Below are 27,836 nucleotides of genomic sequence, written 5' to 3' on the forward strand. Positions count from 1 at the left end.
CCACCAACCCGCATACATGTGAACCAGGCCTAAAGCAATAGTAAAGTAATTTATAAACAACACCTCCTTCAGGTTTAACCACTTCTTGACCACAAGGATTTGCCCTCTTAATGACCAGGCCATCGGATCGGAGCCGAGCGCCAGAACCAGTTATCACCAGTTAGGCCAGACACTGCTTGATGACCTATTTTAGGCCTGGTTCACAGAGTCTGTACTGACTGACTATATAATAATGTGCATAAGTGAACCAAAGCCCCTAAATTCAGCAATGAAATTGAAGTGAGGTGGAAATTTAATAATTTAAATTTAATAATAGAATACCGTGATAATACCGTATACCGTGGCAAAACCTTAATCAATTAATCGCAGCATGAAAATCTGATACCGTCACAAGCCTAGTTACAAGATCGAATTTCTCTCTCGGCCGGCGGGCAGATTTTTTCTCTCAAATCTTCAGCTGTCTCCAGAGCGTTTGCAGGATCTGCACCTGGCGGTGCGAGACCTGCGGACCCAAGGAGTGGTGGTCCCGGTGCCTCATCGGGACAGGTTTCGGGGGTTTTACTCCAATCTGTTCACTGTGCCCAGAAAGGAGGGCAAGGTGCGTCTGATTCTGGATTTGAAAGCTCTGAACTGCTTTGTGCGGGTGCGCAAGTTCCGCATGGAATCCCTGCGCTCGGTGGTGGCTGCCCTGAGTCCGGGGGAGTTCATGGCCTCCATCGATCTGAAGGATGCGTACCTACACATCCCCATCTTCGAGGGTCATCGACGGTACCTTCGATTCGCCATTGCGGAGGAACACTACCAATTCGTGGCGTTACCTTTCGGTCTCGCTTCGGCTCCGCGGGTTTTTACCAAGGTGCTGGCGCCGGTCCTGACCCTGTTGCGGGCACAGGGTATTGCGGTCTTGGGGTATCTGGACGATCTCCTCATACGGTCTACTGCCAGCAAGCGCCTGATGGCCGACCTGTCCACCACGGTGCAGACTCTGCAAGAGTTCGGTTGGACCATAAACTTTCCGAAGTCTACTCTGTGTCCTTCGGTTCGCCTTCCCTATCTGGGGATGATTCTGGACTCTGTACAGGCGAAAGTTTTCCTTCCGGAGGACAAACTTCGGACGCTTCAGGACGAGGTCGGGGCCCTCAGGGCCAACCACAGCTCGTCCCTCCGGACATGCATGAGATGTCTGGGGTTGATGGTCTCAGCCTTTGAGGCGATCCCCTTTGCCCAGTTCCACACGTGGGGTCTCCAGGCGGAGATTCTGGCGAAGTGGGACGGGCGTCCGCAGTCCTTAGGATCTGCGGATCTCGTTAAGCCACCGCACCAGACAGTCTTCTGTGGTGGCTCCAGTCCCCGGCAGTGTCGGGTGGCAAGTTTTTTCGACCTTTGCTATGGACGGTGGTCACCACGGATGCCAGCCTGACGGGCTGGGGTGGTGTCCTGGGCAATCTGTCCGCCCAGGGGACATGGTCGGAGGAGGAGTCCTCCCTTCCGATCAACATTCTGGAATTGCGAGCGATAAGGCTTTGCCTTCTGCAATGGTCGGAACGGCTTCAGGGCTGTCTGGTTCGGGTTCAGACGGACAATGCCACCGCGGTGGCCTACATCAACCACCAAGGGGGCACCAGGAGTGCCCGAGCGGCTCGGGAAGTAGCCGACATTCTGTCTTGGGCCGAGACGCACGTCCCGGCGATAACGGCAGTTCACATCCCGGGGGTGGAGAACTGGCAGGCGGATTATCTGAGTCGCCAGACCTTGGACCAGGGAGAATGGTCCCTTCACCCGGATGTCTTCCAGATGTTGTGCGCGAAGTGGGGTTCCCCAGATGTGGACCTGTTCGCGTCTCGTCTAAACAACAAGGTGGAAAGGTTCGTGGCAAGGACGCGCGATCCTCAGGCAGACGCCTCAGACGCGTTAGTGGCGCCCTGGCATCAGTATCGTCTGATGTATGCCTTTCCACCGATTCAGCTGCTGTCCAGGCTCCTTCGCAGGTTAGCCTCGGAACCGCACACAGTGATTCTGGTGGCTCCGGACTGGCCTCGCCGGTCTTGGTACGCAGACCTCGTAAATCTGGCAGTCGACGCTCCGTGGCGTCTGCCGCTTCGACCAGACCTCCTGTCTCAAGGGCCGATATTCCATCCTGCTTTACAGTCGCTGGCTTTAACGGCCTGGCTGTTGAAAGCCAGGTCCTGAAGGACAGAGGTCTCTCCCCTGAGGTCATTCCCACTTTGATCAAGGCTAGAAAAGCCTCGTCGGGAAAGATTTACTACCGTACTTGGAAAGCATACTTTGCCTGGTGTGAGTCCAGGGGGTTTTCCCCTCGCTCGTACTCTGTGTCCAGAGTGTTGGCTTTCCTCCAAACTGGAGTGGACCAGCGTTTGGCGTTGGCCACGATTAAAGGCCCGATTTCTGCACTGGCCATCCTTTTTCAGCGCCCTGTGGCGTCAAACTCGTTGATTCGCACTTTTGTTCAAGGGGTGCGCCATTTGGCCCCTCCGCGGAGGGAGCCTTTGCCTCCGTGGGACTTGAACCTGGTTCTGTCCGCGTTGCAACATGCTCCCTTTGAAAAGATCAGGGAGATCTCGTTGCCTCTGTTGTCCAAAAAGGTGGCCTTTTTGGTGGCGATCACTTCGGCTCGCAGGGTGTCGGAGCTGGCGGCTTTGTCCTGCAGCTCTCCCTACTTGGTGATCCACAAGGATAAGGTGGTCCTGCGACCTATCCCGTCCTTTCTGCCGAAAGTGATATCGGATTTTCACCTTAATGAGGAAATTGTCTTGCCTTCGCTCTGCGCGAAGCCAAAGCATCCTAAGGATTCATTATTGATTATCAACTCAGAAGCGCAGTACCCCCCACTTTTTTATATTTCTGACACTGTATGGTTACCAGTCCTGGTACTAGCAGCATCTGGGATTTTCCGTACCCCCTTTATCGCTCCTTTTAGACAGCGCAGGACTGACCTTACCATTCCTATCCTAAGGAGGTTGCCTTAAATTCATTGGATGTTGTCCGGGCGATCAGGGTTTACCTGTCGTCCACTAAGCCTTTTCGCAAGGCGGATTCCCTCTTTGTCCTTCCTGAGGGACCTCGGAAGGGCATGGCGGCGTCGGCTGCGACTATCGCCAAATGGATTAGACAAACCATTGTGCAGGCCTATGCCTTGAAGGGGAAGGTCCCTCCCTTCCCTGTGAAGGCGCACTCTACCAGGTCTTTGAGTACGTCTTGGGCTTTCTGGCATCAGGCTTCTGTGGCCCAGGTGTGTAAGGCGGCGACTTGGTCGTCCGTTCACACCTTCTCAAAGTTCTATAAGGTGGATGTTCAGGCATCGGCCGATGCCTCCTTTGGCCGTAAAGTTCTCAGTGCGGCAGTGCCTTAGGGACCCTTGTTTTTGGGTCTTTGGCTGTTGGGGTGTTTTGCCCCTGGGTTACTTGTTTTTTCCTGGGTTGTTGCTCCTGTTGAGCACGTTTTCCTGTTGCCCAGTTGGTTCTCTTACTGTGTGTAAGGTTCCTTTCTCTGATGTGGGTACTGCGTTGCTTTTCTGCGGCTGCGTCTCCCACCCCTCAGGTCTACACTGCTTTGGGACGTCCCATTGGTGAAGACTTGGGAGGGGGCGGCGACTGTCGGAGGACGTAAGAGAAAACTGAATTTTTGTAAAATCTTACCGTAAAATTCCTTTCTCTTGAGTCCTCCGACAGTCGCCGCCCCCCGCCCCTCTTTTGGGGTTTTTGTGTACTCTTACTGCTATGCTACCAAACTGAGTTGGGAATACTGGTGCAGGGAGGTATTGACTAAGGGGACAGCCCCTAGGGGTGAGTCTATGCTAAAAGCTTTTGTTATTAACAAATCTTGTTGCCTAGCTACTCCTGCGGAGCAAAGGTCAATACCCATTGGTGAAGACTTGGGAGGGGGCGGCGACTGTCGGAGGACGTAAGAGAAAGGAATTTTACGGTAAGATTTTACAAAAATTCCGTTTTTTTGCAAGTATATTATTTATAGCACCCGGAGTTTACCCTGTTAAAGTCCTACTAGATCACTTCCGGCTGGTGCCTTTTGCAGGTATAGCAATGTGAAACATTAAAAATAAGTGGCTATACTGTTTAAAAAACAGTAAAAACTAGTAATACACTGTCTTACCCTGTTCTGCACATGCTCAGTTGCTCTCTATTTTTAGGCACTGCCAATTTTGTAGAGGCCGATCTGCTGACAGCCTTAAAGCAAAATTAAACCTTCCTATCCTTTACAGCCAAGGAAGCTGCTTCTGTCTATTCTGCAACTGCCATGGTGCTGCACATATGATTAGTTATAACACCAGTCATTTCATGGCTTGACAGTTTGGATGAGGACAAAGCAAATGGAATAGTTAGCAATCCCAGCATTCCAGGAATGTAACTGTTTTATGAAACCAATAAATCAATGGGTTTAGTTCAACTTTGATTTACTGCTGTTCAGGGGCTCTGGGCTTTAGCAAAATAGCAGCCTTCATCCAGCAAGAAGAAACGGAGCAATACCGGCGATTTACAGCACACACTAATTTTGGTATCATAATTATTGATGTGGAATGTATATTCCTTGCTAAAGAACATTATCTTTTAAAACAAGTTATGGGTAAACTTCTGCTTTAAAGCAGAGTTCCGGGCACAAAAACTATATTTTTTTTTGTGCCCCTCCGCTAGGTATGCCTCACCTGAAAAGGAATTGGATAGTTATTTTTTTTTTTTTTTGTTTACTTACCTTGCAATTGAAGATCGAAGATACTCACCTCAGAGTACTTCCTCCCTCGGAGCCGCGGCTCACCCCGTCACTTCCTGCCTCGCTATGATTCCTGGGAGCTGAACGTCACAGCTCCCATGAATCAATGCGCCGCACCGGCCCCGCTCGTCATTTCCGGGCGTGACAAGAGGGGCCGGTGCGGCGCATTCTGGGACAAGAAGACGCGGAAGAAGACACAGAAGAGGACCGCGCCGGCTTCAGCTGCCCACAAGAGAGATGGAAACGCTGTGGAAGAAATTTTCTAAGTAAGTATTTCTTCTAAAAGGTAAGTGCGAACCGGGACAGATCAGAGGCTAGCCATTGTGGAATGTGCTAGCCCTGACTGTCCCGGGGGTATGTTTATTAAAAAATGACATCTGTGCCCGGAACTCCGCTTTAAAGTGTTAACTATACCCAGGGCCCTGCATTCACTATATCATACTCCACATGTGGCCGGACCAGAGTCTTGTAGAGTGGGAGAATAATTCCTTTATTTCTGGAGTGAATCCCCTTTTTTTATACATGCCAGTATTTTGTTGGCTTTATTTGCAGCGGCTTGGCATTGCATGCCACTGTCAAGCCTGTTGTCCACTAATACCCCCAGGTCCTTTTCCATCTTAGATTCACCCAGAGGTTTCCCCCCTAGTGAGTAGCTTGCTTTCGTGTTTCTGACGCCCAAGTGCATTACTTTACATTTTTCAACATTAAACCTCATCTGCCATGTAGTTGCCCATTCCATTATTTTGTTCAGGTCCGCTTGTAAGGTTTCCACATCCTGCATAGAAGATATTGGCATGCTTAATTTAGTATCATCCCCAAATACCGAGATTGTGCTAGATATCCCCTCCTCTAGATCATTTATGAATAAATTGAACAGGATTGGTCCCAGAACAGAACCTTGGGGGACCCCACTTTCCACTCCCGCCCAATCCGAGTACTCCCCATTTATCACCACCCTCTGGACTCTCCCCTGGTGCCAGTTCTCTATCTAGGTACTCATCCTATGGTCCATACCTACGTACCTTAGTTTGTACAGTAAGCGTTTGTGTGTATGAGTCCAGATACACCACATCCACAGGCTTTCCTTCTTTATGGCAGCTCACTTCATCATAGAAGGTTAATAGATTGGTCTGGCAAGAACGATTTTTCATGAAACCATGCTGATTACTACTGATCATGCTGATTACTACTAATAATACCTTTTTCATTACTAAAGTCTTGTATGTAGTCCCTTAACATCCCCTCCAAAATCTTGCAGACTACTGATGTTAGGCTGACCGGCCTATAGTTACCCGGGGTATATCTCGGCCCTTTTTTAAATATTGGTACCACATTGGCTTTTTTCCAATCAGCTGGCACCATTCCCGTCTGTAGACCATCCTTAAAGATCAAGAATAATGGTCTGGCTATCGCCTCGCTGAGCTCTTTAATAACCCTCGGTGCAAGCTAGTTTAGTTCTAAGTCTATCCTCTGTTAGCCATGGGGGTACTTCCTGAGGTGTATTATTTAGTTTAGCATTACAAGCTGGGTTAGTGTAGCCCCCTAATTCTTTTGTGAAGACTGAAGAGAAGAAATTATTTAACACTTTTGCCTTCTCTCTGTCCTCTGTGGCCAGATTTCCTTTGTCGTCTTTTATGGGGCTAATGTGTTCTGGCTTCGCTTTCTTATTATTTATATACTTAAGGAATTTATTGGGGTTTTTTTTACTCTCTTCCGCTATATGTCTCTCGTGTTCTATTTTAGCTGCCTTGATTTCACCTTTACATTTCTTATTACACTCTTTGTAATGCATTAATGCTGCCAATGACCCATCAGCCTTGTATTTTTTGAAGGCCTTTTCTTTAGTATTAATATGCATTTTTATGTTGGAGTTTAGCCACCCAGGCTTTAGTTTTGCTCTTTTAAATTTATTACCTTTTGCAATGCACTGGCCAATCCCTTTGTTTAGTATGCTCTTTAAACACTCCCATTTTTCCTCCCGTGTTCTTTGTTCCCAGGGTTCTATCCCATTTGATATTTTCTTGCTAAGAGAGCAGTTTTGGGAAATTGGCTCTTTTGAAATTCAGTGTCCTTATTTTACCCTTGTTTTTCCTATTACTATAATTAATACTGAAACTAATTGACCTATGGTCACTGTTTCCTAAGTTGCCCCGTATTCTTATATCCGTGAGCAGGTCTGTATTGTTGGTAATCAGTAGGTCTAGTACCGCATTGTTCCTTGTCGTTCACCATCTGACCCATAAAATTGTCCTGCAAAACATTTAGGAACTGCCGAGCCTTATCTGAATGCGCGGTTCCTTCTGCCCAGTCGATATCTGGATAATTAAAGTCCCCCATTATAATGACATTTCCCACCCTTGCTACCAATCCAATCTGTGAAAGGACTTCCACCAGTGTTTTGTTAAAGCTTGTAGGAGGAGTTTTCTCTCTTCCAAGAAAAAAAAAAAAAAACCTGTCTAGCAATATACACCAAATTTAGCATGTGCAGCTTGTCCCCTAGCCTTTGTTCTATCAGGAGATGGTTTGGGGACTGTGGAAGAAGGGGAGGAAAATATAAGACAGGATCAAATAGCCTTTTTACACAATGCAGAGGATTAACCCCTTAGATTCCACAACGAACATGCTTTACTGCATACATACACGGACCGATTTTATGATTGTGGGTTTAGTAAACCTTTAAGTTTTTGTTTAATGTATAGTTGAGCTATAGCTATGTGTTGCAAGGTCACCATTTTGTTTTTATTTTTTTTCATTCTTCAAAACCGAAAAGGTCAGTAGATGTATTTTCATCATTCATGATTTTGAGTGCACTTGCCTCAATGATGCCCGAGAGTCATTTTGTCTTTCATCATTCATCCATCATATCTGTCATTCTTTCTCTCTGTCTGCTTTCTAATGGAGATAAGTCCATTCAAGGTAACATTATACCACTGTTGATTAATATGAAATTAATATTTATATAGTTGCTTGCTTTTAAACTGTATATTCTTTATATTCATATTTAGAAATTTCAATGACACCTCCAAGCCATTAGTGTTTTAGTTAATTTTTTTTTCTTTAGTAGGCAATTAAATTATCTTACAGTTTAGCAAGTGTAGTTCCCATAAATCTGTTTGTACATTGAGATGAGTTAAAATCAGTCCTGGGTGCCTGATCTAGGAAAAGTGGATGTGGGAAGCATGTAAATGAACTTGCATGAAGGAAAGAACTGAGGGTGGTCATTACCAATGTAGGAATGCTTAGAATTCCTCCAAAGAGCTGGCTTGAGATGCAAGCTTGATAAACTCCACAGACACGACGTGGTTCTGCACTCAGTACTTTATTTTCTCCTCCACACCCACTAAACAGGAAGGGGAAATACATCATAGAATAGGAGGGAACACTGAAAAAGATGCAGTAACCGAAATGACCACAAGATGGCAGTATATTAAACAACTATATTCCTTGTACATGAAGTTAACAATCTCACTCTCTTCTTAAGATAAAAAAAAAAGAACGGGTGAGTTTGACATAAAACATTGTCACACAAAAATGATTTTCAGAACACAGTAGCATTCAAGTGAGTTTGCGTATTTAAACAAACAAAAAAAATACCAAGATATATGCTCAATGGACCAGATTTTACAGTTTCCATACACCCTCATACAGCGCTTTAAGAAGCATAAGAGAGGAAGCACCTTTTTTTGTCAAACAGTCAGCAAGTTGTGACTTGGCTGTTGACCAACGCACTTCTTTGATTTTATTAGCATGTATGAGCTCTTTGACACCTCTTATTTCTAATCTTAGTCTCTTCTCTGTGACCTGTTTTGTAGACTTAAGAGCGTCAAACAGGGAATGGTTATCAGTAACACAGACAAGAGGAAGAGCATTAAGATCAGCTTTACCAGTAGTGAGTTCAGAGTAGAGCATAGCCAAGAACATAGCATTGTCAATACCATCTGACATGGCAAGGGTTTCTCCTGCCAGTGTGCTTCTTACCACACGTCTAATTTTTTTAGATTGCCAAAACAGTGGGGAGAACTTTCCTGATTTTTCCATGAGGGCAATTAGAGCTCCACCCTGTGTACCTCCATCTGGAAGATTGCCCAGTGAAGCATCACTGAATACTACCAAACTCAAATCCTCACTGTTACCCAAGTATTGAAACTTAAGTGTTACCTTCTCTGACTTAAGTTTACGGATCACTTTGTTCACTTCATGTATGGACTGAACAGTAGCATTCTTAATGTTGGATGCTAGGCTACATGTGTCAAACATAACATCTGGTCTTGTTTGTTTAGCAACTCACAGAACCTGTCCTATTTTGGATCTGAGTTGTTCTCTTTCTTTCTCATTCAGTGGGGCCTCTCTCTGTACAGCACGTGTTGCCTGCAAATGAATTGGTTGTAGGTTTTCAATATAACTGTGCTGATGCACCTGTACTACACCACCCACAGTAGCAATGTTTATCCCCACATATGAAAAACTCTCACACTCTTCACGACCCACGTGAAATGCAGATTTAAGCACAGGGATGACATTGGTTACAAAATGCTCTGAACCTGCCCAAAAAAAATCATCCACATGGCATGCCAGTACTCCTGTTACCTCAGACTGCTCATTCTGCCAATAAAACACTGCAGGATCAACCCGTGACATTTTACCCCCACTTTTCAGCATGAGTTCTTTGACCTTGTTGTACCAGTAGAGGGAAGCATCTGCAAGTCCATACACACATTTCTTTAGTTTCCACAACACATTGTCCACCCTCGCTTCTGGTGGGGGACGAATGTAAATGTCTCTTGAGAGTTCCATTCCCTGCAAAAAAGCAGACTTAATATCCATAGAGTTCACTTGCCATTTGTTTTGACAAATAACAGCTAACAGGAGCCTGAGTGATTCTGATGCACATGTGGGAGAATCTTTCTGTAATTCATGCATATTGACTTCTTCAAAACCTCTCGCCACAAGGCGAGCTTTGGGAACAACACCACTAGAAGTTTCCTTTAACGTACAGACCCATCTAGTAGAGATACATTTCTGACCTTTGTCTGTGACTTCTTCATAAACATTATTATTTTGCCAGTTGTCAATCTCTTGCTGTTTAGCAGCATCAAAAGAGATGTCTTTGGTAATAAGTACATCGCCATCGGTGTTCTCACATTCAGTGAGAAGATCATCAACTTGTGACATGTCTAAAGCTTCCTTTTGACCCTCGTTGCCATTTGGTTCAAGATACTGCACATTGTACCAGTTTCTATATTGCCCTTTTGCTTTCCCTGCTCTGCCTAAAACTCTGGCCGTGTGTTTTGTCTCATCATTTCTGTTTGTAAATGTCACTGTCTGACCTGTTTTCAGTTTGACACCCGTGGAACCCACTGTATTAGTAGCATCCCTCTCATTAGTTTGTCTCACATCTTCTCTATCATCTGTTTCTGTGTTTTCACGGATTTGCACTTCTCTATTAACACTCATTTCATCATCTGAATTTTCTGACATATCAGTGTGTATTACATTTTCTTTTTCTGTACTATCTCCAGGAATATCAGGTAGTACAAGTGTATCCCCATCCTGTGCATTAACTTTATTCAGCCTGGACTGGTGTACTCTGACAAGGATACCACCATGTCTGACAAACACTACAGAGCCATCTTGACCGATAACTACAGCAGAACCTTTCCACTCTGTACTGTCTGCTCGTTTGTAGTACACTCTGTCTCCTGTCTCATACTTTTCATCTGTAGGCCTAAGCTGCTTTCGTAAAGCTCTTTTTATTCTTTCTGAGCATTCCACCTCTGTGAATGCTCTTCTGGAAGCATGCAATGCTGCTAGGTGCTGTCCTACTCTAGTACTCATAGAAGTGCCTTCTAGAGCAGGCAGTTTATTAACCAAAATGGAGGGAAGATTAGGACTGTGACCAAACACCAGCTGGTGTGAACTATAACCATGCACATTAATCATACTGTTCTTGGCCATTAAAGCCCAGTCTAGAGCAGTCTGCCAGCCACACCCATTTTCCCTTTTCACCTTCAGAAGAATCTCAGTCAGAATCATGTTGTGTCTCTCCAGCAGCCCGTTGCTCCAAGGTCTGTATGCCGCTGTGGTCTTCATCTCAATGTTGAATTTTTCTGCCATCTCTCTTATCTCCTCATTATTGAACTCACCACCGTTGTCAGTGTATATCCGTTTTGGGGCACCATGAACACTTATCCACGAGTGAATGAAAGAGTTGACAATTTCAGAGGCTTTCTTTGTTCTCACAATGTTTCCACCGCTGAAGCGTGTGAAATGGTCGATGATGTGGAGGTACCATATGCCAGGTTCCAGCTCATGTAAATCCATTGCCACCGTCTCATTGTACTCTGAGGCTAAAGGCAAACCCACAGCAGGCCTGGGCTTGGTCCTATTATATCTTTGACATACCTCACAGTCACGGATAATCTCTTGCAGAATAACTGGATAGTCTTTGTCAGTATTTCCAGAGCTGAGGATAAGCCTCTGCAGAGGCATGGCCAAACTGTTTGTGAAGCTTCAGGAGAATTTTACGCTTCTCTTTTGTAGACATCTCTGCTGTGATGACAAGAACTTCACTTTCATTGGTGTCCACTTCAGTATTACCATCTCTAATGTCGACACAGTAGTGTCCCGAACTAGTGAGCTCAAGAGGCACTGGTTGCTTGAACATGACAACTTTGTCATTCTCCAACAGTTCCAACAGTTCCTGCTCTCTTTAGAGCCATTTTGCTCAGCAGTAAAGGGATATCAACAGGAACAACTTCCGTTTCAATGTGACATTTTGTTGGTCCGATCATAGCGGGAAGCTTTACCTTTCTGTAGGAGTGTACCACCTGACCATCACCAAATCTGAAAGGTCTACAGCTTGAAGATTCTGTTTGCATCAGTTTGTTTATTTGGCTTTGGCTCAGGTCTTTCATGTAACTATCCAGCCACTTTTCACCACAAACAGTACGTGTGCATGCTGTGTCAATGATAGCTGATCCCAGTGATTCAGTTAGGAAGATCTCAGAGTCCGTCATAACTTTTGTAAACAGTGTAATGTTACACTCTTCGACATTTTCATCTTCTGCTAGCTTTACTTAATTTCTCTGATGAGGACAGTCTTTGGCCCAATGGTACGTGCTCTGACAAATTACGCATTTTGTTCGCTTACCATATTTGTCGAGCGGGTTTGTACCTTGCTGTGGCTGCCACTGTCTACTCTGTGACTGGCTGTTGTTCCGTCTGAATTTACCTGGTGGCCTCTGCTCCGTGAAAAACGCTGCATCTTGAGTCAAGCTGCCTCCACTTGCTCCACTGGTTTTTCCTCCGAAAATCCGTTTTAACGCTGACTTCATGGATGCAAATGTTAAATCCGTGCACGCTGTAAGTGCTAGCTGCCTACTCTTCTCTTCAAAACAAGCCGTGTCCAGTAGTTTAAATGCTAACACAGCGTCAGGCAAGGTCATGTTGTATTTCTTCATGCGGTTGTATCTCTGCTCAAAGTCTATGATGTAGTCTGCCATGGACATCGCGCTGTCTTTGGAAATCGAAATGAGAGTACGCTTCATAAGCGCGGTCTTTTTCTTCTCTCAAGAATACAGAGTCCAGCTTAGCTAACAAGGTTTCCATACCATTGTCTTCATTCAGTTCGCTCACGGGTATTTCCAAAGCAGTCTCTCTGGCTCGCCCCTCGAGCCCTAACACCACCGCTAGTGCCTGCTTCTTCTTGTCCAAATCCGTAACAAGTTTCCAAATACTAATTTCATTTTTCCAGCACTCGTATGGTCTGATTTCGTCAAACTTAGGTGGTACTCTATAGTTTGAAACCATCCTCTGCTACCAATGATAAACTCCACAGACACGACGTGGTTCTGCACTCAGTACTTTATTTTCTCCTCCACACCCACTAAACAGGAAGGGGAAATACATCATAGAATAGGAGGGAACACTGAAAAAGATGCAGTAACCGAAATGACCACAAGATGGCAGTATATTAAACAACTATATTCCTTGTACATGAAGTTAACAAGCTGTGCAGAGTAGGGCTGCAAACTTTAAAGTTTGGTTGTCTCTCTACTTGCTATATTGCCTGTGCCCAAAAGGGTGAATGAATCACGTGAATGATTTTAATATTTTTTGAGGTTTACGTGGTTTAATTTGCGCTTTAGTGACCATATTTTTTTGGATGGCCATAATGGCCAAAAGGACAGTCAGGAAATTAATCTGTTTTGAGAAATTACATGTTACAGCCATGTATAGTACCAGTCTATAGTATCAGTCAATAAGTTTTGTTTGGCAACAGACCTTGTTGGAGATCCATCATTAATATGTTGTCTTTGAGTACCTTGGCATAGGTCGATATAGGCAATCAATATTTTATGAATGAGTGAAGGGAAGACGCAAACAATCCGTAATTGTTAATGTTTTGTAGATGTTCTACAATGTTTCAAGTAGAACTTTTTGGAGAAGTACCAGGAACATAGCGCTCTTTGCAAGGTGTATGTCTGAGTGGCCTAGGAAACCATCTTTGTATGCACCTTTCCCAGCATATGAATCAACTTTTGAATGCATTTTATTCAGTGAGAGTCTAGGTCTAGGACATAAATTATTTTAAAATGTAAAACCTAAGGTTTGGATTACTTTGCTTCTATTGTTTTATTGTATTTTTACAACTCTGATTTGACAGCAAAGGTCAGCCTTTTGTTTTAAAAGGGATTTCCACTTTCAGCAAGAGGTTTCTATTTCTCAGCAGCAGCAGTTTTATAGTCCAATGCTATCATTCTCTGATTAGGGCTGCATTTTGTATTTTGCTAAGGCCCCTTTCACACTTGTGCGACTTGTCCTGCGACTGCAAAGTCACACGACAAATCCTACTCCATGATTTCCAATGAGTACCATTCATATCTGTGCGACTTCAAGTTGGTAAGACTTCAAAGTCAGTCCCTGCACTACTTTGATCCGACTTTGGTGCATTTTGAGGTACAAAAATATAGGCATTGCTTCAGGTCCAGTGAAAATCATGTCAAAATTGCGAGACATTTAGGTCGCACAAATGTAAAGCGGCCTAACAGAGTACTGGCCAAGGCTCTGCGCAATCAGGCATCTGCTTACCTTCATTGACCCGCAAGTCAAGGATTTCCTACTTTCTTGTCACAAGTGGAAAAGCCCTTAAAACTGCATCAGCTGGTTACATGATCAGCATGATGTGTATTTAACTGTACTTGGTTATGTCACACACAAAATATATTTGTTGATAGGATAACCTGTACTATTTGGTTTACAAGCATGTTTAAATTACTTCATATGTACAAGCAATAATCTGCATTTTCGTTGGCTTTTTTATTTTGCAGTTGCTGTATTCTCCTGGAACCTGTCGATTTACTCACTCTTGTTCTTATTTTTTTTTTTTTTTTTTTTTAGACCACTATTAACCAGCTGAAAGCAGAGCTTGCAAAGGGGCCACAGGAGGTTGCTGTTTATGTCCAGGAACTACAGCAGCTTAAAAGCTCTATTTCTGAATCATCACAGAAAAACGAGGTAGGTGACCTGCTGCTGTTTTTAAAGCGTAGGTGCACCTTGCAAAATAAACAAATTAACTTTGCCGCTGCAATACATTTGCCAGTAAATGCCATATCTGTAGAGAACATAGTAAATACACACCTCTTGTCCTTCTGAAAACCCTTACATTAAAGAGAAATAATTTGCTGTTGTTTAGAAAACTGACACTACAGAGTACAGGAGGGAACACAGGACATTGGCACTGAGTGAAGTGTCCTGTAGTGATGTAGGAGTTGGCATGAGGACAACAGTTCACAGCAGGGGACACAGGAGGTCAACGCTCTATCTTGGTCTATCAGCTAGAGTTCCATATCATAGTTCCACAAATACTTTATTGAAGTTAGGCAAATACAACGCCCCCTGCCAGCAAGTCCATCTATATGAGGCACAACAAGGCATAACAATTACAGACAACAAATATGTCTCTAAATGCAAAGAAAGTTTACCAAGGCTAAAAAAATGGCGTGTGGTGAGTCGATGTCCAGATGCTATAGGGGAGGCAATATGCTTTGAAAAGAGCAATACATGGAAAGAGGGCCAGAGACAGGCCTAGGATGGAGAGAAGGGCATATATAAAGGGACAAGCAAGTAATCCTAGGAAAGGGGTCTGACACAAACCTAGTATATGTTAAGGGAAGAGAAATTGTGGAAGACTAGAACAGGGATGAGAAGGGCAAGAAAAAAGGATCAGCTGGAGAAGGGAAGAAGTGAGGAAAGAGGAAAAAAAAAAGGGGGGGGTAGGAAGGGAGAAGGGGGGCATAGTTCTATAATATATACACTAGTTGTTCCCATTGCTTCAGTCATTACTCTACCAACTTGTCACAGTTCTCTTTTATTGTCACTTGGAACACTAAAAGGTCTATTTAAAAAGCCGCCATACTGCTTTAACGCCCAAGGAATATGACAAATCAGGAATAAGGTGGTAAGTATTAATTCTTATACCTGTATCCTATAGACTAGAGGTTAAACAAAAAATAAAAAGACCCCCACATTCGTTCGCTTTCCATTCTGCTCCAAAGCCAGTGGAGCATAATGAAAATAAAAAGTTGTTGTTTTAAAAAGAAAAAAAAAATCAGATGAAAAGCATGGTCATTTGATCTGTGAAAGCCTCATGACCAGCTCTCCTTCAATCGCAGAGCTCTCTCTGCTAATTAAACAGAGTTAACTCCACAGTATTTCAAAGGCTTCCAACCGCAACTTGCATTTTGTGAATGGACCACACAGTGAAGGCTATTATTATTGGGATAACCCACTCTTCATTATAAATGGGCCCCTAAGTTACATTGGGGCAACCTGTAGATGGTGGGCATTATAAATAGGGTAATGGTGCCCATACATTAGATGAAAAATGGAAAAATCGTTTGAGCCAAAAAAAACGAAGAAGAAGTTTGAAAAACTTCTGCCAAATGGCAAATTGAAATTAGATTAAAAGGTTGTGTTTCTCATGTGTTAAAAATGTAACTGATGGAATGTGACCCAGAAGCAAAAATCAAACAGGAAACTAATTCATTTATGTCCATTATAAGTTTTATCATTCAAAATTCGGTCATTACATGATGACAGTATCGTTTGCTCCCACGACCATGTGTTCATTTTTCAAAAACACATTTGAGCGATTTTTCGACTGGTATATGGCTAATCAAGTAAATAGCAGCGCTCAAAAGTGTAGATTCCAAGTAGTCCCCCAGTGAGATAAATATGAACACTGTGAAGGTAAAACACCGGTATGTCCACCACCAGGAGAGCAAAAACATGCAGCCTCTTACCAGATGACCCAGGTTAAACAGCACTCAGATAAATCTCATGTCAATCACTTGGACATTTGGATTCGGTCAGACAGGGCATATATAAATCGCTTCAGCGTTAGGATCCAGTCACATAATCCATATGGGCATTCCAAAGCAACAGACGTAAAAATGACAAAGAAGTGGTGTAAGTTTGTTTCAAGCAAAAACATGGCCGACCTCCAGTAGCATGCAACGCCAGTGTCATGTGGTTACGCTCCTCCCAACATGTTTCGTCATAACTGACATTATCAGGGGGCATCACTATTGCTATTTACTTGATTGTGCTTGACCATCCTTCACCAATAGGACATTGTGCCAGCAGCTCAGGATCCTTTCATTTGGACTTTTATTCACCATTGTCATATGTTTTTGTCCTAGTGCAATTTTTTCGATTTTATGTTTGGTATATGGCTAGCATAAGGTTGCAAAATAAATAATTCCAATTGTTTTATTTTTACACTGGTCAGAACATCTTATGTTTTTTTGTTTTTTATTCTTAATGCAGTAAATCTACGAAGACAATACAGGCAAAAATTCTAATTTGACCCAAAAAATTGTTATATGAATCACTCAGTATAAATGACAAAAAAGAATATTGGAATATCAGTACTTGTGGAAACCAAACAATATGGGGGATACAACTTATTAATTAACAACACCGTTGTATATAGCACCATGTTGGCCTTCTGTTCATGAAACCATTTAGGCAAAGCAAAAAACAGACAGTTAAATCTAGGGAGAGAATTATAAAAAGTGTCAAGCACTTATGGATACCATACTCGACTCATACCACTTCCTCTTCCCACCCATAAAACAATGTCACCAAAAAATACGTCCAGACAATGTAATACTGCTTTGTATGCTGCGAATGCTGGGCAGTTTCCCACTTTTGTATAAAGTGGGCGATAAAGCACCTCAACAAGACAGCAGCTCCTACGCATACATAGGCCCCGGGGTTCAGGTGTAGTATAATGGCCAGTCACTAAGCACTATATCCTACCAATGGGGAAAATACTCCAAAAAAGGACCTTCTAGATAGATGGAATGTCCAAAAAGGATCGTCGATCAAACATATAATTAATAATTTCATATGTATCAATATTACTGGTTAAGGAAGCCAGCTATCTTACCCCATCCAGTTGATATTCGTTTGATCCACACTTAGGGACTTACTGTTGATTTGACCAAACTTGATCTTATGGGTTCATCTCTGCTCAAGCTTCCTTCCACAATGTGTCAGATAGCTGTCCATAGATGCAAGCTGTTCATTAGTGCTAAACCGGCTAGATGTCTGCTAGCCGTAATCCTGAGTTACTCTTCCGGCGTGCCGCGGGATTTCAAACGCTCCACAAAGGAAGGTGTGCTGCGTAATGATGTCCTTTTGGGTACCCGGCTTGAACGGCTCTCCAAGGGGCTTGTCTACTCAAAAGTGTCTGGTGACGTAACTGTGACGTCAACACGTTTCGCTACACCACGCGTAGCTTTGTTAGGATAACGTGCCCCCTCTACCAATCGTCTTAAATAGACCATCTTGCCTAGGAGGGGGCCGTCCTTACTTTAATTACTTAAAGTGACAGTGTATATATCCTTAACCATTTAGAAAGTGTCCATCTTTAGCAAAGAGGTCGGCTATCTGTCCTCACTATTGCACCCCATTGAATATAACAACAAAGTAGAATGAATAAACCTTTTTTCTCTTTCATTCATTGACAGACACAGCTTCTTATTCTTCTTAACCATGGGGTTATACTGCACCCTACAGGAGTAGGACACTAGGCAGGAAAAAGCTTGATTACACCTCTGGGGCAGTCCCAGGGGATATACTCCCACTCTCAGCTGTAGGCACTCAGTTTTTTTCTGCCTAGTCAGGAGTAAGGACCTAGTTCCTTGCTGGGATCTCCGGTCCTGGCAATTTTTTTTCCGTTTAAATGGAACTTTTTCCTATCTTTGTTATTTTGTTCCTGTGAGATCTACAGTCAACTGCCGGACTGGACGACGGACTGGATAATCTAGATCCAGAAGGCCTCCCCACTCTGGCGAGCGAGCCCCAGCTCTGTGCTAGGTCGGCCACGACATAGCCTCACTAGACAGGGGCTGGCCTGCGAGTTAAACCTCTCACGAGGGCGCATACGACCTGGTCTCGGCATGAGTTGCAGTGTTCCTCCTGGCCGACAGCCCCCCCCCCCCCATTCCGATGGAGAAGAGGTCTGTCCAGAGCGGTGCCCACCCTTCTCCCAGTATGGTAAGTAGCTGTCCCCCCCTCTTCTCCTGTAGGGTTTTGGGGTGGAAGTGGGTCCCTCCCTGGGATGGTCGGACCCCCGGGTTCCCCACCTTCCCCTAAGACCCTCTGAATTTAGGTGGTCACTGGGTCTTACGACCCCCCCCCGGTGAGGTTATGCTTGTTGGGGTTGCTGCTGGGCAGGGTTACCTGGTGCACAACGGGGAGTTGAGCAGTGTACCCCGCCACCCTGGGGGGTGGTTACTGGGCAGGTGTGTCCCCTGGGCAACCTGCTGCAGTTGTTGGGTTGGGGGAGTGGATGGCCTAGCATCCACAGGTCCGCTCGTCATGCAGCCGGATCCAGCAAAAATTTAGGCCGCGTCTTAGCGGCCTACTGGTCGGGCGCTATGTGGGACGGCCCCAGTGAGGGTGAGTGAAGCCACTACCCTCCATTTGGGCATCCGCCCTCTTCTCCACTGCCCCTGTATGGTCGGGTCCACCTGGGCCCGCGCTCAGGGGGCTGGGTGGTCGCAAAAGTTTAGGCTGTGGCTTGCAGCCTACTAGGCCATGCGGCCGAGCCAGGCGCTTCCATTGGAGGTGGCGACCCCAGTGAGGACAGCTGAAGCCACCGCTCCCCGTTTGGGCATCTGCCCCTTCCCCCTTCTTGCTCCGTTTTGGCTCAGATCTGGGCACATGTGGCTGGGTGCCCACAAAACTTTAGGTTGTGGCTTAGGGCCTACTAAGGTATGCGGCCCAGCCGTGCCCCTCCTTTTTTTGTTGGCAGCTGCCACAATTATACTGTAGGGCACCTGCCCTTTCTAGCATTGCAGGACTATCAGGGTATCCTGCCTGTGCACCCGCATCATGGTGGGCGGTCCCCTTTTGAAGGGGCTAATTTTTTCTTGTTGCAGCCTCTTTTTTGCAGCCCTCCCTGGAGGAGCTTGGAGAGCGACACCTTCATTCGTGGGCCCCTGGTCGGTGTCCCCTTTGCGGGGCCTCAGTTCCCTGATTGCTATGCCTTCTGGGTGAGCTGGCGCTTGAACATGAGACTAGTATATAGTGCCCCCGCCCTCCCCTGCCTCATCTGTGTCATCAGCTTCTGCTGTCATCTGGCCCTGTTGCTGCTGAGTTGTAGCCACGCTCCCTGTTCTGTCTGATGGTGAGAATGCTTCCTCCATTCTGTTGGCTGCCCACGAGAGGTGCTGGTTCATGCACTGATTACATCTGTGCAGAAATCTTGGAGGGGGAGGATGCAGCTGAAGCTGCTGCAGAGGTGAACTTTCCTTTGACGCCCTCAAGCTGTCTTGTGTGGCACAGTGTTCCTTTCTTCGTCCTGTTTTGACAGTCTTTGTCTATAAAGATTAGTAGCGTTCAAAAACGCTCATTTGTCCATTCCTACTTGCTTTGCTGTAGGTACCCATTCGAAGAGTCACCTCAGGAGTGGTCCTTCCGCGTATTATTTGGCTAAAATGCTGGTCTGCAGGCCAGGCTGCTAAGAAGGCCTTATCTGATCTCCCCTTTGTAGGGGATCGCCTGTTTGGCGCTTCCCTGGATGACATCATTATGGGTCTTACAGGGGGTAAGAGTTCTTCTTCCTCAGGCTACCAAGGGCAAGGAGCCCCGTCCTAAACGTGGGTCTTTCCTTCTTGACTCATAAGAGGCCATTTTTTGTCTTCCAGGTTCTCAGGACAAGGGATCAAAGCCCTCCAGGGCCTCCTCCAGAGGTTCCAGAAGGACCTGGGCTGGCAAGCCAGGAGCGGGCTCTTCCAGACCTGGGGACAAGGCTTCTTCTGCATGTAGGGGCGCCCTCACCCATATCTGGGGTGAGGGGAAGTCTTTGCTGGTTTCAGGATCCATGGACCTCCCTGGTATAGGACAAGTGGGTCATATGGTCAGGCTACAAGATCGAGTTTCGTTCTTACCTTCGGAAAGGTTTTTTCCTTCCAACTTGCGCTTTTCCCCAGACCACTTACGGGGTCTCTTTGGGGCAGTGCAAACCTTGCTAAGTCAAGGGGTGATTGTCCCGCTCCCGATTTCGGAAACTTTTTAGGGGTTTTACTCAAACCTGTTTCCAGGAAGGAAGGCAAGGTGCATCCAATTCTGGACCTCAAGGCGCTAAACTGCTTTGAAGTTCCGAATGGAGTCCATTCGCACAGTAGTGGCGTCCCTCTATCAGGGGGGGCTTTCTCACTTCTATCGACATCAGGGACGCCTACCTTCACTTTTTATTATGTGCCAGTCACCAGCGCTTCCTCCGTTTTACCGCGGGAGAGAAGCATTATCAGTTTGAGGCATTGCCCTTTGGTCTCGTCCCCACTCCTCGGGTCTTCACAAAAGTGTTGACCCCGGTGTTAGCATTGTTGCGTCAGCGGGGGATCGCGGTACTGTGGTACCTGGATTACTTGTTCTGATGGACAACTTGGAGATTACTCTGCGAACTCTAAGGGAGTTTGATTGGATTCTGAACCTTCAGAAGTCAGCTCTGGTTCCATCCACAATACTGGACTATCTGGGTTTAACTCTGGACTCGGCCTCAGCCAGAGTGTTTCTTCCTCTGGAAAAACTCCAGAAATTGCAGGAGGCAATTCAGCTTTTTTTGTCCAGCAGATGGTCATCCCTCCGGGTTTGCATGCGGGTGCTGGGCCGGATGGTGCCTACCTTTTGAGGCGGTTCCGTTTGCACAGTTTCACACGAGACCTCTGCAAAAAGAGATTCTGGTGAAATGGGACAAGAATCCACAGTCTAGACAACCTGATCCTTTTGAGATGGGATATGAGAGTGTCCCTAATTTGGTGACTTTGTTCTCCGGCACTCCGGCGACAGTGAAAATCCTTTCTCCCCCTATACTGGATGGTTGTCACCACAGATACCAGCCAAGTGGGGAGGCGTCCTCGGCACAGATTGTGCTCAGGGGGTCTGGACTCTGAAAGAGTCCAGACTGCAGATCACTGTACTAGAACTCTGAGCGATCAGACTCTGTCTGGATTATTGGACAATTGTCTTCAGGGCTGTTCGTTACAAATTCAATCGGACAGTGCCACGGCTGTGGTCTGTTATTCACCAGATAAGCACAAAAAGTGTCCTGGCGACTTGGGAAGTAGCTGGCATTCTAAGGTGGGCAGACTGATTCATTTCAGCCCTTTCTGCTGTACACATTACAGGGGTGGAATATTGGCAAGCGGATTACCTCAGTCGACAGGCGTTGGACCAGGGGGAATGGTCACTTCATTTGGAGGTGTTTCATCCGTTGTCTCTCCAGTGGGGTACTCTAGAGGTCGACCTGTTGGCCTCTCGTCTCAACAGGAGGTTGTGACACAGTCCCAGGATCCTCTGGATGATGGCTCAGACACATTAGTGGCTCAGTATCTTCTGATTTACGCCTTTCCCTCTCTCAAACTTTTGCCAAGACGTCTGCGCAGGGATTTCAGTCATTCTAGTGGATCCAGACTGGCTTCGCTGGTCTTGGTACACTGATCTGTTAAGGCTGGTCGCCAATGCTCCTTCGAGACTTCCTCTCAGGGAAGATTTGCTGTCCCAAGGACCAAACTACCATCCTGCTTTACAGTTGCTGGCTTCAACGGCTTGGCTGCTAAAGGATAGAGTTTTGTCTGAATCTGTGATTCCTACACTGTTAGAGGCTAGAAAATCTGCATCTAGGAAGATCTACCATCGTACTTGGAAGAAGTACATTGCCTGGTGTTAGTCTCTTGGGGTTAACCCTCGCTCATTTTCAGTGGCTCAGATCTTGGCATTCCTCCATCGAGGGGTTGAGCAGCGCCTGGCCTTGAGTACAACAAGGGTCAGGTTTGGGCCTTGGTGGTTTTCTTTCAACGTCCATTGGCCACACATTCTTTGGTGTGTACTTTCTCCAGGGAGTTGGACACTTGGCTCCTCCAGTGCGGTTTCAGTTGCCGCCGTGGAACCTCAATTTGTTGCTGTCATTTCTCCAGAAACCTCCCTTCGAACATATTGGGAGGGTCCCCCTGCTTACGATGTCCAAAAAGGTGGCCTTTTTGGTGGCTAGTACTTCTGCGTGCAGTGTGAAGGAGCTGACGGCGTTGTCTTGTCGTTCACCTTACCTGGTGGTTCACAGAGATAAGGTGGTTCTTGTCCCTATCCGTCGTTCCATCCAAGGTCGTTTCTGATTTCCATTTAAATGAAGAAATTGTGTTGCCTTCCCTATGTCCCAGGCCTACATATCCTAAGAATATTGCCTTGCATTCCCTGGCTGTGGTTCGGGCAATCAGGGTCTACCTAACAGCTACAGAGTCTTTTATGAAGTCAGACTCACTATTTGTATTAACGAATGGTGCTCAGAAAGGGTTGCCTGCTTCTACTGCGACCATTTCCAGATGGATCAGACAGTGGTTCAGGCCTATTCAATTAGGAGTCAGGTTTCTCCTGTCCCTGTTAGGGCGCACTCTACTCGGGCACCTAGTGCCTCTTGGGCCTTCAGTCATCGGTTATTAGTAATGCAGGTTTTCAAGGCGGCCGCCTGGTCGTATGTGCACACTTTCACAATATTTTTATAAAGTGGATGTTTTGTCATCTGCGGATGCTTCTTTTGACCGCAAGGTTTTGCAGGCTGCTGTTTCCTTGTCCTCTTTGAGGGTGACTTGCTTTTTTCAGGTGAGCTCCAGTTGTTGTTGGTTGAGCTTCATATTACCTGATTGGCTATGTTTAGCCTTGGGAATTTTTTCTTCTGTTTTTCCCACCCCTCATGTTTAACACTGCTTTGGGATGTCCCAGTGGTTAAGAAGAATCAAAAGCTTTGTCCGTCAATGAACTAAAGAGAACATTTTTGACTTCGTAAAATTAATTTCTCTGATGTTCATTGGCGGACACAGTACCCACCCTTCTGTGGAGTTGGCTTTCTTCTGACACTGCTTGTAACAAAACTGAGTACCTATAGCTGAGAGTGGGAGTGTAACCCAGGGACTGCCCCATAGGCGTAGTCAAGCTTTTTCCTGCCTAGTGTCCTACTCCTGTATCGGGCAGTATAACCCATTGGTTAAGAAGAGTCAGAAGCTGTGTCTGTCAATGACCATCAGAGAAATGGATTTTATGGTAAGTGAAAAAAACTCTGTCAAAGTCACCTCTTCTAGGTGGCAATTTAGGGGGAAAAATTCCCTTAATCTTCATCCCCTCCGGGCGTCCACAAACTTGGCTATAGTCAGGTTATTTAGCAAAATGCCCCAGTGTTTCTGTAGAATGCCCCTTACTTCATCACTGGGGTGATGTTTTGATTCAATCTGAATTTGTGAGAACCCCAAAGAAGAAGCAATGGTGAGAGGGAGAAAAAAAAAAAGTTTATTCGTTCTACTTTGGTGTTGGTGACAGATAGCCGACCTCTTTGCTAAAGATGGATACTTTCTAAATGGTTAAGGATAGATACAATGTCACTTTAAGCAATTACAGTAAGGATAGCCCCCTCCCAGGCAAGATTGTCTATTTAAGATGAATGCAATAGGCGGCACATTATCCTGACGAAGCAAAACGCGTTGACCTCACAGTTACATCACCAAACACTTTTTTGAGTAGACAGGACCCTTGGGGAGCTGCTCAAGCCGGGTACACAGAAGGACATAGTTAAGCGGCGCACCTTCCATGGTGGAGCATTTGAAATCCCACAGCACGCGGGTAGACGAGCCAAGAGTGACTCAGGAGTATGGCTAGCCGCAATCTAGCCGGTGCAGCACTAAGGAACAGCTTGCATCTATGGACATCCATCTGACACATTGTGGAAGGAAGCTTGAGCAAAGATGAATCCCCTAAGATCAAGTTTGGTCAAACAAACAGTAAGTCCCTAAGTGTGGATCACACGAAGATCAACTGGATAGGGTAAGATAGCTTGCTTCTTTAACTTGTAATATTGATGCATATGAAATTACCCGGATTGGGTTCTACCATCTATCCTATGTTTGGAGGAATTAACGGTTGGATCGAAAATCCTTTTTGGACACTCCATCTATCTAGAAGGTCCTTTTTTGGAGTATTTTCCCCATTGGTAGGGTATAGTGCTTAGTGACTGGCCATTGTACTACACCTGAACCCCGGGGCCTATGAATGCAGTGGAGCTGGTGCCTTGTCGCCCACTTTAAATACAAGCAGAGATCCACGCAGCATACAAAGCAGCATTACATTGTCTGGACATATTTTTTGGTGACATTGTTTTATGGGTGGGAAGTGGAAGTTGTTTGAGCCGAGAATGATATCCATAAGTGCTTGACACTTTTTTTTATACTCGATTGAGAAAAAATATATGTTTATAACCACCAGTAAGTCTAGTGTCTGCTTAATAACCCCTTGGTTAACATTTGGGGAATTCTTCTCTCCCTAGATTTAACCGCCTGTTTTTTGGTTTCTAAAGGAAACTGTACTTGAGAAAAGGAGAGGTTTACCTTATTGCCCTTCATCTAAGAATACTTATTGCCTTGTTGTCGCTGGGTTTAATACTTTCTGGAAGAATCTTACACATTAGAAAGTTGAAACTCCTGATCTGCATACTTTTTCTAGGTCTGTTCCTCAGAAAGTATTAAATCCATAGGATCAGATTGGCAGTCAGGACCAGCAACCCCCATATTCTTTTAATATAGATATACTTTCACTATATAACCTTTCTTTTTTAAGTGCTCAGTTTGTCATACTGTATACAGTTTCCAACATGTACAAGGAAAATCTATCGAAAATAATTGTCGTTCCTGTCTTCCCTTTGGTGGACAGGCATTATTTAAAAAAAAAAAATACAAGAAAAGGATAAGCCTGCACCGAGCATTCTCTATCTCTATACTGGAAACTGTTTATCAACATCAGGGGTATGCTTTGCTACATTATTTGTTATGTTATTTTGATGCAGAGACTTTGTAAAAGACACTGCATTTTTTAACAGTTTTTTTGTTTTGTTTTATTGTAGAGCTCCACCTATCCTTAAAGAGTTACATACCTATAATACTCTATAATAAGAGACCTATAATACTTATATTAAGGGACTTATTTAATAAATATTAACAACAAAGTTGGTTTTAGTGACACACTTTTGACCACCACTTTAACTGCTAAAGTTTCTATGGCTTTTCTTCAGTTTAGCATTGAAAGATATGTCATGTACCATATCTACATTTTGTAGGGTTTGATGGAAAAACTCTTAAAGAAAGAGCTGGCGTATACAGAGTTAGAAGAGAAACAACATGAAGAGGTTACAGCTAGGAAGAACCTGCAGGTCAGCCTCAACCAGAGGGATGTGGAATGTCAGCAGCTGCATGTACGACTGTCAGCCAGCGAGGCCTCCTTACAGACTCTAAGAACCGAACTAGCTGAGAAAGTTGAAGCCAACCAGAAACTGAAAGAGGAGCTATCTGAGGTGGAGTCCAAACATCAGCACCTCAAGGCTGACTTCAAACAGCTTCAACAGCAGCGAGAAGAGAAGGAGCAGCACAGCCTACAGCTGCAAAGTGAGATTAACCAGGTGACACATCTTCACATCCTTATGTATTCCTGTAAGAGCCAATCATTAGTTCATTACCACTTTTAGACCTTCAGTACAACTGTTGTTTCTGATTTCTGTCAGTCTAATGGACCGACCCTGGGCTAGATTAGTCCACCTTAAAGCAAAGTTCCACCCTAAAAAAAACTTTTCACCGCCCGCTAGCTTACACAAACCTTTTTTGTTTCACTTACCTTGTTTTTAATGAAAATATTCTTACCTTCCTTCCTCTTTCTCCCTCTGCGGCCGTGGCCCGCGCCATCACTTCCTCCTTGCATTGATTCCTGGGAGATGAGCGTCATTGATCCCAGGATTCAATGCGCCTGCATCAGCCCTGCTCGTCACTTCCAGTGCAGACGCGTCATTCCCTGCTGAACAGCTTCTGGGCATGCCCAGAAGCTGTGCAGGGATGACGCGCCTGCACCGGGAGTGGCGAGCAGGGCATTCTGGGACTCCGGCGTCACCGAAGAGGACGCTCCGGCTTCAGCTGCTCACACCTGAGATGGCAGCGCTGGACAAGACATTTTTAAGGTAAGTATTTCTTCTAAAAGGTAAGTGAAACAGGAGACAGTTCAGAGGCTATCGTTGCTTAAATGCACTAGCCCTGACTGTCCCGGGGGTATTTTTAGGTAAAAAATTTTTTTTTTGCCCGGAACTCCGCTTTAAGCTAAGATTGTAGACTGAACTGAATTCTGTTGAATGGCCTACTAAATTCCTCATTGAGATCACTGTACCCTCCTTTTCCCAACATGGTGTGGCTCATCTCATATATCATTTTTTGGGTGTTCTTAGCCTTTAGGTACATTATAAATATGGTTGTTTATCTGACTAATTCCTTATTTTCACAAAACCAGGTTCCATCATCCATTGGCTGCTCTTTATTACAATCAGTTTCTCAGCCACTGAGGGACACAAGGTGTCTTAAATCTCTGGGTTATACTGCCACCTATATGAAGATTGGACACTGGCAAACAGAAGAACTGTAAGCCAGCCTGGGCTATAACCGCTCTTACTACCAGGGATGCCTCAGGTTTTCGCTAGTGTTCTAGGAGAAAGGATGTGTTTATTTCAGTTCTGCCTTTTTAAAGACTAACCTTACTTGAGGTCTTGCCTCTATTCTCTATCCTGTACATTTTCTGCACTGTTGCTACACAATGTCTGAATCAAAGCACATGGAGAAGGGGAAATGGTGGGGGGGGGGGGGGGGCGGGTTAATGCTGCTGCCACTAACCCACAGATCATTAGGCGTATGAAACAAATGTCTATGGTTTAAACTTTAGCTGAGGTGGCCTGTCAGATACCTCCAGGCTTATTTTCTGCATTATCCTTTTATAAGTACATACTGTATGGCTAGGGCCCCCTTTTTCCTAAAGTGTTGTACTGCAAAGGTTTTTTTTTAGGAATCTTTTGATCGATATGGACCTTAAGGGGCAACGGCTCTGGATGCCTTCATCAAGGTTGCTATTGGGGGTTAAAACACTTATTCTTCCCTTTGGAAGAAGCCTAAGGAGACGACTGTTAAGTCATCTCCATCTATTCATTCCAAAGGGCATCCCTTTCCTTTCAGTATGCCCGTACGCCATCAGGTTTACACATTGAGACCGCTTAAGGGGGCTCCCTGTCCAACCTTAAAGCGGAACTCCACCTAAAGGGGAAGTTCACCTTTTAAGTCTTCCCTCCTTTCCTGCCTTTCGACAGATAAAGTTGTGCCAGTACCTCCACAAGCTTAAAAGAGTTGTAAAGTCAGAAGGTTTTACATCTTAATACATTCTATTCATTAGGATAAAAAACCTTCTGTGTTAATCAGCCCCCCTAATACTTACCTGAGCCCCATCTCTGTCCATCGATGTCCGTAATCCCTTGGTTGTCCGGGACTCTCCCTCCTGATTGGCTGAGACACAGTCACGGTGCCATTGGCTCCTGTGGCAGTCAATCAAAGTCAGTTAGCTAATCAGGAGAGAGAGGGGGCGGGCCGAACTGCAGCTCCGCTCGGCTTGGTTGCTCACATAGCAAGCTGCTTGCTGTAGGGCACTCAACAGGAGGCAGGGGCTAGGAGCAGCGAAAAGGA

At 45.2% G+C, this 27,836-nt stretch overlaps 1 protein-coding gene across 3 annotated transcripts in view; it reads left to right on the forward strand.

Moving 5' to 3' along the window:
* Window positions 1-27,836, forward strand: part of EEA1 (early endosome antigen 1) — a 221,613-nt gene that overhangs the window by 111,278 nt on the left and 82,499 nt on the right. For all 3 annotated transcript variants that reach the window (XM_082254237.1, XM_082254238.1, XM_082254239.1), the window contains 2 exons: window positions 14,143-14,259; window positions 25,412-25,750. In XM_082254237.1, the coding sequence (XP_082110363.1) occupies window positions 14,143-14,259; window positions 25,412-25,750 (456 nt within the window). The remainder of the gene's footprint in view (window positions 1-14,142; window positions 14,260-25,411; window positions 25,751-27,836) is intronic.

This window comes from Pelophylax lessonae (assembly GCF_965119305.1).
Source record: "Pelophylax lessonae genome assembly, chromosome: 4".
Lineage (NCBI taxonomy): Eukaryota > Metazoa > Chordata > Amphibia > Anura > Ranidae > Pelophylax > Pelophylax lessonae.